This window comes from Tinamus guttatus, unplaced genomic scaffold (assembly GCF_059628265.1).
Source record: "Tinamus guttatus ecotype Peru unplaced genomic scaffold, ASM5962826v1 Tinamus_guttatus_pri_ptg000211l, whole genome shotgun sequence".
Classification (NCBI taxonomy): Eukaryota; Metazoa; Chordata; class Aves; order Tinamiformes; family Tinamidae; genus Tinamus; species Tinamus guttatus.
Genome location: NW_028288745.1, coordinates 5,588,927 through 5,606,956, shown reverse-complemented (window position 1 = coordinate 5,606,956; position 18,030 = coordinate 5,588,927). Strand labels below are relative to the sequence as shown.

At 37.5% G+C, this 18,030-nt stretch overlaps 1 protein-coding gene across 3 annotated transcripts; it reads left to right on the top strand.

Annotated features, from left to right (window-relative positions):
- Positions 1 to 292: 292 nt before the first annotated feature.
- On the top strand, positions 293 to 17,356 carry FIRRM (FIGNL1 interacting regulator of recombination and mitosis). 3 transcript variants are annotated; one of them, XM_010221843.2, is made up of 23 exons: positions 293 to 326; positions 803 to 891; positions 1,440 to 1,544; positions 2,116 to 2,256; positions 3,203 to 3,365; positions 3,702 to 3,786; positions 4,293 to 4,431; positions 4,876 to 4,956; positions 6,332 to 6,396; positions 7,958 to 8,106; positions 9,070 to 9,178; positions 9,669 to 9,855; positions 10,752 to 10,834; positions 11,190 to 11,241; positions 11,850 to 11,939; positions 13,129 to 13,314; positions 13,977 to 14,099; positions 14,640 to 14,735; positions 15,159 to 15,272; positions 15,694 to 15,798; positions 16,114 to 16,194; positions 16,757 to 16,870; positions 17,137 to 17,356. In XM_010221843.2, exons 2-23 carry the CDS (start codon positions 826 to 828, stop codon positions 17,320 to 17,322), a joined length of 2,520 nt encoding a protein of 839 aa, XP_010220145.2. In that variant the 5' UTR covers positions 293 to 326; positions 803 to 825; the 3' UTR covers positions 17,323 to 17,356. The 3 variants fall into 3 exon arrangements, with proteins under 3 accessions (XP_010220145.2, XP_088380591.1, XP_088380590.1); XM_088524465.1 differs by having other exon boundaries at positions 11,850 to 11,943; positions 13,133 to 13,314; XM_088524464.1 differs by having other exon boundaries at positions 295 to 326; positions 846 to 891.
- Positions 17,357 to 18,030: the final 674 nt, after the last annotated feature.

Genomic DNA, 18,030 nt, shown 5'->3' with positions numbered 1-18,030 from the left:
TTAGCACTTTTCAGTGACATATCATAAATCATGATGATTGGAAAAGACCTTCAAATTCATCAAGTCCAAGTGTATATCCGTCACCCCCGCCGCTTATCCCGCCTCACGTTACAGAAATGCCCCGATCCTGCACGTGCAGGCGCCCATCTGCCGCCTCGTGCCTGAGCAGCTGCCCTCATTTCACGCAGTGGGGAAAACGTGCGCGCGGCCGCGTGTGAGGAGCCCCAGGGGCTTGGGCAAAGGGGCTGGGAATAAACTTAAGTTTGAGTTTCCTTAATGTCTTTACTCCATGTATCAAGAGTCTGAAGACCGGACTGAGCATATTCGTAAGTAGGGATCGAGACATGCCCCTCTTCTCCTTACGCGGGGTTCATGGTGGCTTAAAATACTTGTGTTATAACTGGTAATTTACGTGCTTTCCTGCTCTTGGACCTTGCACACTGCAGCAATTACATGCTGAACAGCCTTTATAAAAAAACATGAAGAGCTCATACATTTAAGACTCTTTTTCTTGTGGACAAATGATTGTGCTTGGCTTTCAACTGAGTGTAGTCCAGTGATGCCACTAAAGGGATGTCATGTCATACTAAATTATGGTGCAGCCCTTATTCTTGTTTGAATTTTTTTCTTTTTTTTTTTTTTTAAATAATTTGTGTGTGGTGAGTGTTATGTTGCTTTTCTCAAAATTAAATAACTGATCTGTTTGACATAGGGATGTTTTGTTGTTGTTTTATGTAGTAGGTTGCCAGACGTTCTGATAATTGTGTGTTGTTTTTCTGTAATTAAGTATTTTGCTTTGCAGGTGTTTTGAAGATCCTAACTGAAATGTTTTTGCCTCATATCAGTATTGTAGAATTGGAACAAACTTTTTTCTCAAAAGTATTGCCTAAGGTATGTTGATTTCAGCTAAATTTTGGTTGTTGTTAATTCAGTGTTAAAAAACTGCTGAGCAGTAGCACTTGTATCCAAGGGTCTCAGCTGAAGTAGAAATTATTGTTGTTTGATGGTCATATGATTCTATTTCCTTGTTTATTAAAATATTAATGTTCTTTTTTTAGAATAAAAACCTACTTTTCTGAGACAAAAGTCATTCTATCTTAAAATGATCTGGTTAAAACCAAATTAAAAACTCTTCAGCAAAATAAGATACGTTATTTTAAGCAAATTAGCCAGGAAGTTACCTTTACTACCAGACAGCAAATGCTTTAAATAAAGTGTTATTACTTATGCCTAGTAACAGATATCTATAATTAGAGAAGTGATGTTTTTCAGTTTTGCATGTCACACTACATATTTCATGTTAGACTAGAAAACACTGTATCCTGTGACATATCTCTTTATGACTCCGTGCCAAGAAATTGAGCAGATGCATGGTGATGTTGTTATTTGTGGGAATATGTTTGTAAGTAAAATGTTTTACATTTGTTTTGTTCTGGCAGACTCTACAGTTATTCGATAACTTGATGTATGAATTATCCAATCAGGCCAAAGATTTAACCAGCCAGAATACAGAATTATGCAGTACTTTAAGGGATCTCTTACAGGTAAGTCTTATGAAAGCTGTCAAAGCAATATATATTTATTTAATTTTATTTAATTTTATCTTTATTTTAACCTAAGCAGGAAAAATGTTTTGGGAATATATTTGCTGCCTACTAATCAGCTGGTTAGACTGTATTTTGATCTTCATTTGCATTTGCTGTTTAATTAAGATTTTCTATATCATTTAATTAGTCAGTATGTAATGTTAATCAGAATAAAAATAAAACAGTTTTTACTCTTAGTCTGTAATGCAAATGGCATGTGACTCCATATTCAGACAGCATCTGTTTATATAGTCCCTTAATTCCAAGTGATTTTTTTTAATTTGAAAACAGTAGCCAAAAGAAATATGAAGTTTTCATGTTAAAAAATATATGGTATTGCAGAAGAGTTCTGAAATTGATTCAGATAATTTTGTGGAGTTTCATTCATCCTTAGTAAAGTAATTACTTATAGAAAAAGCAGTTAATTTTAGCTATCATCATCTAGCAAGCCGGCTAAGAAAAGCTGCTTTTGAAACTATCATTAAAGCTGGTATCTTTGCTGGTTTTTGTTGTTTCTTTGTGCTTTCAGACTGTGGTGCAGCTGCTGGAGACTCTGACCAGCTGCGTGCGGTTCGTCTGCACGCTCCAAGCGTGTGTGCCTCTGGAGAGCATCCGCACCCTCCCGTCCTCTGTTCTTTACGTGATAAAGAACACTTTTACACACTGTAAGGTAGGTCTATGTTAGCAGAAGAAAAGTTATTTTACCTGTGTTTTACAAAGCACTCCTTTGCAAGAAGATCCATTTTTTGAAAAATATTGCAGTAGATTTTTTTTATTACTGGTTTATTAAATCATTTACAGTATGTGAGTAGTGCCAAGGTTTTCAACTCTCTGCCCAGTGAATTTGGCCTGCTGCTGAAAGACAGACTGCATTATTTCCATATTTTTCATCAGTGTCAATCAAATATTTTGTCTAAGAGTTTAGGCCCTCTGTGCACTTCCAATGGCTGCAGTAGTTTCAGAGCTATAGATGGTTAATGTGTTATTTGCCCTATTTCTGTGCAAGTTCCAAAGCAGACTGAAAAGTTGATCCTGATTTTACTTATGGTAAGTAATGCATGTGAGTGTCATACTTGCATTCTCAGAGGAAGTAGTTGTCACTGTGCTGATAATATTTGCCTCTGAAGCAGTATAAATAAAATAAGCTTATCACAGGACTCAATAGCTTTTGGTCTGCCTTTTCACTTTTAAGTCTGTCCTTCTGCACATTCCATTCCTTTATTTACCATTTATAATTTGAATATATTGGGAAATATTTGAAATGCAACTTTTGCTGTCATTAACAGCAACAGTTTTGTTTGAAAATCTGATATTAAATTCATTAATCAAAGTCTAATCTAAAGTCCATGGAATTCTTTAGAGCCAGGCAATTTTCATTAGCTGTGGATTAGAGTGCATTTTATAGTTAGTACATAACAAGCAGAAGTTGGTATCAGAAGCTACTCTTGCTGAGTAATGAGTTGAACTAAGTGTATTTAGGCCTTTTTTTTTTCCTTTTTTTTTTCCAGTGAAATGCATAATAAAGCTTTCAGTATTATCTACAGATTAAAGACCAGGCTGTGATTCCAGAAGTGTTTTGTTTTTATTTTTTTTCAACTCTTCCCCCTTTCCTGCAGGACAGTGAATCAGTGTACTGTGGGCATCTGCACTTGATTTCTGACCTCCTACAAGCTATGTTTAAGGAAACATATTCTCTTCAGAAACAGCTGATGGAACTACTTGATGCAATTTCTCTGGGCTCTGCTTCTAGTGAAGATAACATTGCAGATATGGTATCAGGTACACACAGATCTAAAGATTTTTTTTTTAGCCTTACCCAGTCTTCTATTTCTAGTGAGTTAGCACTTTTAAGATAGAGTTTTGAGCCTGCTCAGTTCTGTTCTCTTGACCAGCTCTTCTGATGGCAGCATTTTGCTTCTTGAAATATTTCTGGTTTCTTCCTGAAATTTTCTGTGTTAGATGTGGGATGTAGGTCCAGGTTGTAGGAAATGGGCAGCACTGCTGCACTGAGCCATTTTCCTGATCCAGTGCTGCTGCTGTGGTGTTCTGTAGTTAGTAGTAGCTGTGATCTGAGGAATCTGCTTTAACTTGGGTTTGCCGTTATTTCCTCCACAGTAATCCACAGTGTGCTGGAGATCTGCTCTGTCATTTCCAATATGGACCATGCGATCCATGCCAACACATGGAAGTTCATAATCAAGTATGTCTTTGAACCCTTTGAATGTCATTGTAGTATGACTGGACTCTGATTTTAAATAACCCATGTTTTATGTTCAGGGTTTCAAATACAGCTGAATTTAGAAAATTCAATTCCTGTGGAAATTTAGCAAATGTGTAGAATTAAATGAAGGTGGTTAAGAATCTGTCATTTAAAAGTGAAAGAAACTTTGGGTTTTTTACATTAATATCAGAAGAATGTTTGAAATGCCATGGTACGAATGAATAGTTTTAAAAGGCCTCACCTGCAAATCTCTATTTTGGATCAAGTTGTGATGTCTGGTGCTTTTCTCCTACCTTTTCTTCATGCTTTGCTCCTCTCTAGATTTCTGGACTTGTGAGCACGGTGACATTTTAGTGTTCACAGATACCACACTGATTTGTGTGGCATAACAGCCTAAGCAGATTAATTAGGTTAACTGGATTTGTATTAACTTTTATGTGATCACTTCTGACAATTAAATTTCTGATTCTATTTCTGTCTTTCAGGCAAAGCCTGAAGCATCATGCCCTCCTTCAGGGCCATCTGAAACACAGTGAAATCATCAGTGGCCTGTGCAATGATACTCTTTTTTCTTTTCACTCCTGTTTGCAACTGGCTGAGCAAATGAAGGTGTCGGATATACAGGTGAATCAAAAGCAGTTTTAGGAGATTTCTAAACTTGAAAAAGATACATTTTTGTGCTCTTTTATTGCTTGGAGTGCTTTTTAATGCATTTGGTGGGCAGGATACCTCATTCTTTTCAAACTGTGTAAAAATGAGGCCCATAATTTGTTTAGATTCAGAATGTTTCAGTGAGGCATTGGAAATAAGTTTTCACCATCCTCTGCAGGAACTTTGTTTCCTAAACTGTATGCAAAGGAGAATAAAACCACAGTATTTCAGTTCTGAATATTAGTATGAAAAGTTTTGAGAGGTATACTGAGGCTTCCAAAGTTTTTTCCTCTGTTACTGGGGATTGTGTGGGAATCAATTTCAAATATGTTTTGAGCATGTTGGCAATTTTAACTTTCTTTTGATTGTAGTACTCTCTCTAGATAAGGTTTTATAACTACTTTTTTTTTTGATTAGGAGGGCACTGACCTCAAGCTATTCCAGAAGACAGTCAAACTCTGCCGATTTTTAGCTAATTCTCTTGTCCACTACACCAAGGTAAGATTTAATACCTGAATCCTACATTAGTACGAAACTTAAAGCTCTGCTGTGCAAACTGTGTCATTATAGTATACAATAATATCTTACCAATTAATGACTACACGCAGTGGGCGGTATAATTAACATCCCTGCCTAGCTTGCTTGTAGTTCTTTCAGCTGACTCAGAAATGACTTAGGGTTTTAAATCCCTAATGGATTGAAAAGAAAAAAAAAATAACTAATATTTGCACAGCCTTAGCTGCAAGAAAAACTCTGGTCAGGAGAGTCCTGATTTAGAAGACTGTTCATTTTAATTTCACCTAAACCTTTTTCTTTGCCGATTAGTAACTTTTTGCCATGGGACAACATAATGTAAGAGGCAACCGTTGTCTAATAGCTTGGATGCAGCATTGAGGATTAGAAATGTCAGTGTAGTATTACTAGCTCAGAAGCTAACTTCCATTGGCCTGGCCAACTCGCTGTATTGCTGTGCTTCAGTTTTCCAGTCTTCAGAAGGGGATGCTGTGCTGATCCTCGGCACAAGTGGAATAGATCTATTTCTCAACAGGAATCTGATATATAAAGATTTAAATATCTATTTGTAAAGTAATTTGAGAAGGTATTATTTGCTAAACCTTATGCTAAGTAATCGTTTCAAACACTTCATCCCTTTTAGCGTCAAACAAAATTCCAAACTTGCATGAAATGGCCAGAGCTGTTAAAACAATTTTTCTGTTGCTCAACAATGGCAACAGATTCCTGTATCCCATCATTCATTCAGCAAAACCCTTTCTCCATGAAGCACGTAGGAGGGAAAGATTACCACAACATTTTTGAGAAAATCCCCTTCTGATAGGTAGATAATCTGTTGTTTTCCTTGCGGGTTTTTTTTTTCCTTATTTCCTCTCCTTTATTTTCTTGCTAATCTCTTCCCCTTTTTCCTCTCTGTATTTTGTGTTTTACCTAAGTGACCATTTAGGAGACAGAAGACATTGATGGTTATTATGTATCTGCTTTGTCCCAGCGGTAAAAGCAGGGTTTTGATTTTTTTGGCACAAAGTGAATAGCATTATGACAGAATAAAATAGCTTTACAACATGTATTTGAGCACTTCAGTTTTTTGCAGTTCCTATGGCTATTACATCTGTGCTTGTTAAGTTTTTTAAATGAGCCTATAAATCTAACTGTCTTAAATAGAATATATATACATGCAAGGTAATTAACCTTAGAAATTCCTTATTCGTTTTGTACCTGCTTTGTGCTGGAGATGGTTAGAATTTAATCATGTTTTGTTAGGTATCATTTTACACACCAATGTACTAAAATGGAAAAAAATGTGTTCAATCATGTAATTTATATTAAAAATATTGCTCAAAATGAATGGCTTTTGCAGGAATTTCTTTCTTTCTTCTCGGATTTGTGCTCTCAATTACACCAGCTGTTTCTTCAAATATACAGGTAAGTGAAGTAAGAACAATTGTTTATTGATGGTATCTTAGGAATATAAACACATATTTCATTTTAAAGTTGCAAGTATTTTGAGATGACAAATATTGTTTCAGGGTTTGTTGATGTTTTTTTTTTTTAAGTACACAGGTTAGGGAAGTTCGGCAGATCAGTTGGGCATCTTTTATGTAGTACTAGTTACCTTAAACCCATTCTTAATCAGTGTGTGTGTGTCAGATACAGAAAACAAACCTAACTTTTTTGCACTTGCTTCAGTCAACATTTCCTAAAAATCTGTTGTATTAAACAGTTGATTGGCTTGGGCCCTTGTTTTGTCAATGCAAGTTCATTTGAAGTCTCTAAAGTCAGAATTCCTGCAGGCAATCCTGCAGTGAAGTAGCTTAGCAAGGAGGTCAGACAACAACCATGGAGTCTTTGAAACAACCAGTTCCTTCCTGTTACATCTGTCGCTAGATGGGCATGTTTTCTTCTTCTGTTTTTAAATGCTATTAAAGGATAAAAATCCCCAGATCTGCACACAGGTATCATTAGGAACAGTTTGACAGATTGTTTCTTCTCCAAGTTTAAGTGTAGAAACGTTTGGCCAGAAGAGAGTTTGAAACAGAGTATTTTGAAATTCTTCCACAGCTTAACTGTTGTGCTTATAACCTTACGAAATCTCATGAAAGGACTGCATGGTTGCCCCAAAAGCAAAGGCTTTTTAATGTTATGCTATGAAAATCAAAAGTGTTTTCTATCACAGGCTGAAAACTGCTTATCATTTCTCTTCCAAAAATTGTTTGTTCTGTTTACTGCCATAACAAGGAATAAACTGAACTTACAATAGAAGGCTGATTTCAGTCATTCTTTTGGAATTGAAACCAGGTTCTATGGCAAGATCCTTGCATGACTTAACTGCATGTTTTCCTACAAAATTAGGTGATTATTTTTTACAAGCTTCCTCTTCTGACTTTACTTACCTTGTAGAGCTTTCTTAAGCAGAAGGTTGTGAATTTTTATTCACTCTGCAAAAAGAAGCAGGCTTTTTTCAGTAGGAGAGTAGCATTTTCCAGTCCCTTTCTAAGCTGCAAGAGTAGAAGGAGTTCATTTCATCATCTCTTTTGCTTTATTCTTATATCATCTTTTTTTTTTTATTTATTGCTCTTTTCTTCCTTTTAAATAAATTAAGGGGTACTCTTTTATTAATGTTGTTTACTGAATTAGAGCACTGCCAACTCTATTACAGTTAAATTGTATCTACTAGTGTTTCTTTGACTTTCACTGTTTGCCTTTTTGTGATTTTTTTATGTTATATATTTTGCATGCATTTTCTGTGAGGTTGAAAGATTTTCTTCTATGTGTTTATTAAAATACTAGGTTGTCATGCTTGTTTTAAAGGCTGAAAACAGAGTTGCAACTCACACTTTTGGTAGGTATTATAAAACAGGGAGCTTTTTCTGTCTTGGCTTTTAATTCACAATAATAGTGAACTCATGAATCTGCCTTCTTGATTTTTTTTTAAATAATGCTGCTGAGAGTGTTTAACTTATTTCTTTTTTTCTGCCCTGCTCAGCAAGTTTCCTCCCAGTCTCTATGCTCCAGTAATCTCAGAGGTTCATCGAGATGAAATATCCAGAGTTTTTCTTGTGGCTCTAGACCCGCTAATCAACCAGCTTCTTCCCTTTAGCCCTTTTATGGAGCAAGTGTTAAGTGAAAAATTAGGTGGGTTTAGAATACATGTAACTACTGTTAAGGGATCAGACTTGATATTGATTTTTTTGGGGGGTGGGTAACAGGTACTTAGGCAACATTCTGCACTTATTTGTTTGCTTCTTGTCCTTTTGTAGCTATTAAGCTTTTCTTCATGCTAGTTGCATATTAACTCAGATGAGTTTTATAGCAGAGAGTTCATGTTGCTGTTGAATACGTATTTTCCAAAGTACTCACAGTAACCTCAATACTAATCTGTTTAACAGAAAGCCTACTGAATTTGGCTGTTTTGCATTGTTCAATCCACATTTATGCCACAGTTTTTTGAAGTAGGCTGAATGTTTCTTCCTGCACTATTGATGGGGGATAACAGCTATTTTTTGTGAAGTATTGAATGCCTTCCAACTAGAGATGATCATAACTGTCCAGAAAGCTTCCACTCTGACCAACATACCATGATTCTGACGTAGCAGAGCTCCCTCTTGGGAGCTATGGTATAAGTATCAGTTGCTCCTTTTCTGTCTGTAGTCTGGGCTTCCTTCTTGCCCACATAAGTGCTCTGGCCTCGTGACCACAGTGATGCACCCGTGGAACACAGTGCCAGTGCTTTCGAGGAGGCTGGAAGCTCGAAGCTTCTGGATTGCAACTGCTTTGCAGAACATGTTAGCAGCAGTTGAGAATTGAAATACTTTTTTTTTCCTGAAATAGTGTATATATAGTGTTTATTTTACACTTCAAGAATAGTGTTCTTGATAAAATACTGTTTTTTTGGTTTGGCATCGGCTGTGTCAAAAATGGTTTTGATTGTTTTGCTGGAAACTTTTATTCTTCACAACTTCTTTGTAATTTGTCGCTTATTTAGAAACTACTTTACATGCATGCAAAATATACTTACCAGGGCAACTATCCTCATATTTTTATCTATCTATCTATCTATCTATCTATCTATCTATCTATCTATCTATCTATCTACAGGTCTTCCTCCTGAGCAGCAACTGCCCCAATGTCTTCTGCTGATTGGCATAATGGATAAATTGTCCTCTCAACCTGAAGAAGTGCAAAGTCTCTGGAACACGGGAAGAAGGTATTAAAACAGATTTCATGGTAATTCCTGACTGTACCAGTCAGGCTGCTCAGACAAAGAGAGGGGCTCCATTGCTAAGGTTCCCCTCGCAAAGAAATGGTAAAATTAACAAGTTCTACGCATTTATATTCTTATCCTGGGAAAAACAGGGTCTGTTGTTTGGTCCCAGAATACCTTTGTTCAGGAAGGGGGTGTTGTTTGGCTTCCTTCCAGCATAGAAAAGGGCCTGTAATTTAATGATATTCCACTAAGTTAAGATGTTGGATTTTATGCCTGAACCCACTTGTAATCACCTCAATTTGTAAAACAGAGGAAGGTAATCACGGATGTAGACCTGTAGCACTGAGGTAACTGGCAGTTTGCAGTCTGATGCAAGGATCCTACAATATAGATGTTGTTTACAGAGTTTGGGATTTGTATGTCTGCAACCTAACTATCTCTTTTTGTCTTTTTTTTTTTTTTTTTTTTTTTTACCTTTTTTCCGCTACAGCTTGTCTTTGTACTCGGCCCTTTTTCTCAGTTTCCAGCAATGTTCCGGCGAGCTCTCCCTCCCTGTTTGTTTGCCAGAGGCTATTGGTACAGGACAGCCAGCGATTCCCATCACCCTGTATCATTACGTCTGTGTCCACCTCTGCTCCTTCATTGCTTCCACGCTCCCGTCACACTTTCCTCAGCTGGTAAGATTGTTTCCTGCTGATTGATTTTTTTCAGATGATGTGATACATACATATTTAAAAAAAGGGTGACAAGTCATGCCTGTGAAGGGGTTTGATTACTCTTTAGAGAACAGCTATAATGTGGTTAAATAGAAGGATTTTGGTTGTGCAATAGAAGTCATTTAAAGGGAGAGGGGGGGGAAAAAGTCTTTATACATGTTGTTGAGAACCAATAGTTTCTATTGGAAATCTTTGTTCTCTTTGGGGAGTGTTGCTTAAAGTGCAGTATCTTTTATGCAGTATTCCAAATATTAAATGTGTTTGTTTTTGTTTGTCTGTACTGTAAGGTAACAAGAGTAGATCATTAGGCTAAAAATGCATCATTGTGATTCCACTTAAAACCATGCCATAAAATGAAAATGAGATTTTTTTGAAAGTTTTATGTTTTTTGATTTTTCTCAAGCATAGACAAGAAAGCTTCCAGATGAATGTTAAATTAGTTTAGCTTTTTTTTTCTGAATGCTACATTCCCCTTTCAGATAAAATTTAGTTTCCCCAAAGGGGGAAGTTTTTGTGTTTTCCAGCAAACTGCCGGTAGACCTGGCAAAAAAAAAAATAACACATTCATAAAAAATATTTTCATAAATAATGCCTTGTGAAGAAGGGATGCACATATTGAAATACCTTGAAAAATGAAGTACCTTTAGCTTATTTTAATAAAATATATGCAAAGCTGAAGATATATCTACTTGCTTGAACTTGCAAGTGAAGACAGAGTATTAAATATAGTTGTTAAAGCATTTTAATTGAATAAGGTGAAAATCTTACTAGATTTTATGCTATTTAGTAGAGTAAACATGATGCAGTAAGCCTGCAATCAGTTTCTGTTTTAATTTACCTATATATTTTCTCCACAGGAGCGTGCTTTGCTGGATGCTGTGCTTGGTTCTAGTATGATCACATCTTTGCTAGCTATGGATTCATGGTGTTTCCTTGCCCGGTAAGATGTTTTTGTTATAGGTCAAGCGTGATATCAACAGTTCCAGTTAGTTATGTTGTTGCTCATAATCCTTGAGAGAGGTATTTAAGATAAAATTGTCCTAGAACTGAATTCTAATCAGATATAGAGCCTATTTAAAAATTAGGAATAGAAATAGATTCAGCCATTTTTATATTCGTGCAAGGGGAACACAATTTTTTTCTGATATTTAGTAACTGTTTTTTGGAACAGTTCTCTCAATTGTATTTGTGTTTATCAAGTATGTCAGGAAAAATGGTCATTTCTAAGACAAAACTTAAAATATTTAGTTAGCGGAAGTGTAGCCCCATTAACTTCTTTCCCTTGCACATTGCAGGTATGGAACAGCTGAACTATGTGCCCACCACGTTTTTGTGATAGCCCATTTGGTAAGAACCACTGTGGTATTTGGAATTTGGCACCTCTTTAACTCCAGTTCTGCAGCAACCTTTCTATGATCAAGGCCAAGCTTTTCGTTTTTTCCCAATCCAAAATGAAGTTTTAATTCCTCAAAATGATCAATAATTAGCAATAGCAGTACTGTGAAAATCCCAAGCAAGGCACCTAGTAGTTCTGAAATACCCTGCATTGTTTTATTTAGAGTGCTACTGTTGAGATCTCACATGCCATGTCAGAGATCTTTACGGAGAAGAGTTAAACGGGAGGTCAGTGGATACTCAGTGGAGAGTGTTAGGGCTAAGAATATCGGTGAATATAAGAATAGGTGAAAACAATAAATTAAAAAAGGACTAATTGTAAACCAGGAAGAGCCCTTGCCATAATGGCTGATGACATGTCAGTGAGTGTTTCTTGTGGTGCTTTGAAAGGTAAATATTGTCTTGGCTGAAGGATAATCCCTTCTGCTGCTTAAAGTACAACCCAACGTCTTTTGTTTTTTTGTTTTACAACTCTTAGAAACACTCTGTTTAATTTGCTGAACAGTGGTTTTTTTTTCTCCTTAATCTAATTAAATGTATTCTCTGTTATCTTGATTTAGATAAAGTCTTGGCCTAATGAGTGTTACCAGGTTTCAGCCTTGGGTGTTCTGCTGAGGCGTATGCTGTTCTTAATGGCTCCAGATCATCAGGCAAGTGCAGCACCGAGGTCTTCTATATTTGATAGATGACGTGTGAGTCACTGGCCTTTTTAAAAATGTCCTGTTTCCATTCTTCAGAAATGGCAGGCTCTTAATTGAGGCTTACTTGCTCTCTTGCTGTACTTGATTTTACTTTGTCATGTTGGATCCCAATTTGTGTTGATGTGTTCTTTAAAACATCAAGGGCACATACATCTTTCCAATGCTGACCTTATTGGATGGCAATGAAGTCCTTTTTTCATTAAGTATGAAAACAGCACATCTCCTAGGTCTACTAATGCAGGCTATGACTGTAGTTTTTCTTCTGGCGTGAAAACGGCCTTTAATACCTGTTTTCTTTATATTTTGAAGCTGTTTTTCAGGACAGTGATGCAGTAGAAATTTACTGTACCCCTACTTTAACGAGTACTAGATAGAATTTTCTGTAGGATAGAGAATTCCCTTGAAAATAAATTCAAGAACGCAGTGTGATTATTACAAATAAAAGCCTTTTAACGGAGATTGTAAAGGATAATGCTGAAATAGACAACTAAAATAAAGGAAACCGTGTAGAAAGTCTATTAGGTCAAGTCATTTTGTTACTTGGGAATACAAGGTTAACTTTTGTTTTTGTTACAAACTGTGACACAGATCAGTACGTATCAGTTGCACAGGAAAAGAAGAGTGGCTATATATGTGCTTGTTCGCTGTAACATTGTGAAAAGTGTGCTCAAATTTTGTTGCCAGGTAGTCTGAAAGTAGGAAGCATGGCAGCCTGGTTTTGTAGGCTCATAATAACCATCATTGCAGATGGTTGGTGTTCTTCAAGAATCACTCTCCAAGTTCTCTAACTTGGTCTCTAGGTATGGACTTGGGCTTTGTCTTGTGTCTCTAGTGAAGTCATGCACATTTATAACCCTGAAGTTGTTTCTCCTACTCTCTAGGGCTCTCACTTGAAGGGCTGAAAGAGTAAGTTGCTTAATCATTCTAAAATCCTAATGTGACAGGCAGGTGGCAGTTGTGTAAGATTTTTGTTAATACCAAAAAGTCAGACTTTCTTTAAACTAAAGGTTTTAAGCATTTTTAATGTAATACTTCAAGCACAAATGAGTGTTGATTTTTGATTGTTGGTTTCTTAGTTTTTTAACAAGGTTCAAATTCTTTCATGATCTTTTTAGTTCATACTAACTTTTATTTGCAGGTAGAATTTACTCAGAAGTTTCTTCCCAAAGAAGTGGAAAACTTGGCAGTGTGGCAGCATATATCCCTCAAAGCCCTAAATCCTGATCTTAGGAAACAAGTGGCACATCAGCTCTGCGTGGCAGGGCTGGCACAGTGCAGGCAATGGCTGACTAGCAGGCGCGCTTTGGCAGAGCTCCGACCTGTGGTAAAGAAGGTTTGATTCTCTGTAAAAATGTGTGAACTTCAGATTTCCAAGTTATAAGGATTCTGTTGTTGCTCTCACCTGTTCTGTTTATCTGCTCTGCAGCTTTTTTCCCCATGCCTAGTTGTCAAACACATGAGCAGTGACTGTCATTTTAGTGCTGCATTCTGTTATGTAGCATATTAGTGATGAAGGAGGTCCATCACTAATGGATGGACCTCCATCCATTGGCGGGGGTCTTGCAGTTCACTAGTAGTTCTTTTCTCTATGGATGAGCAAATATATTTTTCCTTAGAATTTCTGATTTATATTATGTGGCATCTTACCTGAAAGACCTTTGCTGGTCTCTGAGGCAAGGGAGAGGAGTGTGTGGAGACTTCCACACAAAGAATTAGCTACCGTCCTTTCCCTAACAGTGTAGCTAACTACGATAGCTCAGCGTACAACTCTTGGAAAAATAAAATATACTGTCCTTGATTTGGAAGCCTTATTGGTCAGTGGCCTGGTGGATTAGCTGCACAGTACAGCTGACATAAGCACATTGGGCTTCCAGCCATCTCATATGAGTTTAGAAGTGCAATAGGAAACTGGGGTTTGGGTTTGTTTGACAGGTAGGTTTTGGGGAGGGGTTTGGTGTCACTTTTGTACTCCTTTTTTCCTACCAGAACGCTGCTTTTGCTGTCATGTTGACTGCCTGTAATTCCGCTGGTGACACTCTGGAGGGAGAGCTGCAGGCATCTATCTCAGGAGTGCTTGGTCAGTTCTGGACTTTTCTCCAGGCTAAGCAGGTGAGAGAAGTTGCTGTTGTAGGGTGAAAGCAGGCTTGCTTTGCGAGCCTGGTGCCGTGCGTGTGGTACTGATCATTCCACTCCAGTCGGACCGTTCCCTAGAGCGCAGCGTGGCTGCGCTTCCCTCACAGTGCCTGTCCGTATGAGGCCTGTGCTCTGGGAAACATCGAGTCTGAATTATCCAAACATCACGTCTGCGACATGCAGCTTTAAACAATAAATATGAGACTGGCTGTGAAGAATACGTTTAACGACTGATGAGAGAAATGGCTAAGCTGACCTTTTTAGTTTAGCTTCTTAATTGGCAAGAGAGGAGAAGGAGCTATCATATAAGAAAGATCCTTAATAAGAATATAAGGAAAGGGCCTTGAAAAATATAACTGCCTTAAAATATTTCTAAGACTACTTTAATCTTCTGTGTTGTTTTATACCTATGAAGTTAGGCTAAGAATTTTGGAATGTTTCTGTGATTTTACATTCTTTATTAAGTTGTTCCTTGAGCTGAAAGTGGTGATACTAATGCTGTATGAACTGTTGCAGGTGTCAGATGACCCATGTCTCCAGCAGACTCTGTGCTTATTACTTCACCTCTTGGAATTTTTCATTCAAACTTTAGATGCTCAACTAATTACTCAGGTAAGAAACTTAGGAGTAATTCATTTCATGAAGAATAAGTGTTTTTTGTGATTTATTGAAGATCTCTAATGAGATTTTTCATGGTCTGGCCTTCCATTAACATAAGGAGGTTTCTAACTTTATTTCTTTCTTGGTTATTTTCATGGTCTTTAAACCAGCATATGGCACTATGGCTAATGTTCCTTCTGAGAATCGTGTTACTCTGCAAGATAGGGCAGATATATAGCTATGCAGCAGAAGATGGTTACTTCTCTCCAGAAGGAACATTGTATTTATACCAGCCAGTTTTCTTCAATCTGTAGCATACCTATTTTTGTTTTGCATCCAGTATTCTAAAATTAATGTCTTCAGATTTAATGATTAGACAGAATAGTTTTCATCTGTATTCAATGTGTGATAAATCCTTGTTTGGGTTTCCTGCAGGTTTTTGCACTGCAGTCTTCCCTTTTCCAGTTAGATCCCCCAGATCACGTTCGTCTAGCAGTGCTGGATTTTCTGTCTTCTATGGGAAAGGTGTTTATACCACAAGAAGCCCAGGTAAATATAGTTGGGGATCTTATTTAATCTCTTTGATGAAAACATGTACTTTTTATTTAAATTCTCGGAAGACTGTATGGCATAATGATCTTGCATATTTATTTAATGATCTATGGTGGTTTTGTTTTTCACTGAGACACTCGTGCTAAGTGCATGTAAGATGCTTGGTGCATTCACTTGCGTGTTGCTTCTCAGTGGTTAGGCAGGACAGATATTTGAACCACCAAGAAAAAAAAAAAGAGTCATTTTCTCAGGCTTTTTTTTTTTTTTTTTTTTTTTTTTTGCCAGGAAGGAGAGTAGCACTTTTGAATTTCATTAACTTATCCTTTGACCTTAGAATGATTTTTGATTGAATTCCATGATGGTAAGATACGCACAGCTAAGTCCTGTAAAGTCTGATAGATATGTGTTTCTCTTTCAGAGGCAAGTTGTACCTCAGTTGTCATCTTTGTTTTCTTCTCTGCTAGCTGACCAGACATGGCTGATTCATCAGCATGCACTGGAGGCATTCACACATTTTGCAGAGGTAAGCAGAGCAGTGCTCTGATGTATAGATTTGACTGTTAACTTTTGTCATTCAGAGGTTCTTTGTTTGTAAATGTTTGCTGCTCTTCACAGAGCAGTTTGGATCTTAGCATTACAGCTGCTGTTGCACATGAATAAAAGTCGAGCATTGGTGGCTTAAACCTCCCTGACTGCAGGGAGCTAGGTTGTTTAGAACAATCTGTTAGCATGGAATTCTCCCGAGATTGGGGTGGCGGGGGAAAGCAGTTTCTCCTTCATCTTTATTTTTTTGTTAATATGTATGTACTGAACAACTGTTACTCAATGGTTTTGACAGGAAACAAGCCACGAAGATGTTGTTCCTCAGTGCCTTAATTCTGAAGAAACGAAGAACAAAGTTGTTAGTTTTCTGGCTAAGGTATGAGCTTAAACTGTTTTACCATTTTCTTAGTTTATGTTGTACACATCTAATGTCATATTAAGTAGAACAGAAATAATTTGCAGTATGATTTTTGTAAATGGAGAGCGTATCTACTAAAAAGAATGGGATTCCATTATTCCTTTAGTGTGGTATTTTTCCCTCCTCTGTCATCTTTGATCAGTTTCTGTAAGATAAATGAACATGTCTGCAGCATCTTAGTCCTTTTTGCTTGCAGGTTAAAAAAAATCCATTAAAAGCAGCTGGCTATTTATTCATAACATATCAACTGCCTCCTTCCACTTCACTGGGCTGCAAATCTTAAGCAACTGCCCTCTGGACAAGCAGTTCTTATCAAGCAGATAATTAGCAAAAGAACTGATGGGCACTAATGTACACTTAAGCTGCAGATAACTTTAATCTCCTGCTCAGAGAAGTGACGGAGGAATTAGATTCATCTTGAACTGCAAGTTATTTTCCATTGTTCTGGTATACAAACTGATCCTGTGAAGGCTGGTAGCGCCTCCTTGTTTAGTTACCTCTCCTGGGGCTTTCTCCCTAGACAAGGCAAGGAGAAGAGACAACGGAAGCACGAACAGAACGCATGAAACAAGAAAGGATTATCTACAGTGCTCATTTTCTGAAAAAGACTGGAGAGCTGGACCCAGCAGAAGAGGTATGTGCTCTTCTTTAAACTGTCCGGGCTCTCTAGTTCCAGAAACTAGAGAGGTTCAAGACTGCCCTGTTGCCCTCCTTGTTCAAAGAGAAAAGCTGGTGCACACTTCTGCCCCTTAGTATTAAACCAGAAAACTCTGCAGTGCCTGGCAGCAGGAAAGAGCTCTCGCAGTTCTCCTCCAGCCGAGGTTTTTGTGCAGTTAGAGGAGGACTAATCACTTATGTATGGGATTATAAATGATGTCTACTCTGTGTTTAAATCTGCAGCCTCTGGCCAAAAGAGCATGTCACCCACCCTCAGAGGAGCAGTATAAGTCAGCAGTAGGCACAATGGAGGGGGCAGTGGAGGCTGTGAAGCTGCTGCTCCAGAAAGGGTCACCCCCCACATGGCTGGCAGCGAAACTGGAGGCTCTACATGCAGCTGTAGCCGCTTTGAGGAACAGTGTACGGTAAGGTGGTGGTGAGCAGGTTTTAAACATGCTAAAAATGCTCAGCTCCATGGTTGGAGGGAAGAGATACCACCGTTATTGGAGAAGGAAAACTGTGACACAGCGTGATGCTCTACCATACAGTTAAAGGGTAGTTAATACACCACAGGGAACTGGTGTGTGAGGTGGCGGACACTTTCACAGTAACAGTTTGGAAGGATTGATGCACTTACCGGACTCTTATTTTGCATCTGAGCTTATTTTGCATCTGTCATTTTGTATAGTGCCACTGTATAGCTTATTTTTCTAACATTCTGTATAACGCCAAACATTTAATGAGATTATTTTAAAGATGTTTCAACATGTAGAACTACTACATTTTTTTTTCTGTCATGTACAGGTGAGATGGTAGTAGACATTTTCTATACTCATTTTAAAATATACTCAACAATTTAAGACTCCAAGCTGTTCACTGAATACACCTCTGCTGCTGTTCCACTCCACAGTAAGGTCATCTTTTAAAAATAATCTTTATTGGTCACAGTTAAGAGCAGAATGAATGCAGTACTTTTAGATCAGCTTGTGTTTAACTGTCCTTCATTGCAAGTTTCCTAGCATTTCTTGGGCCACCCACTGACAGAACCTTATAAACAGATATAAATATTTGGAGTAAACTGTACATTCCTCTGAAAACAACCTTATAGAAAAAAGTTAGAAGGAGTCATTTCTAATG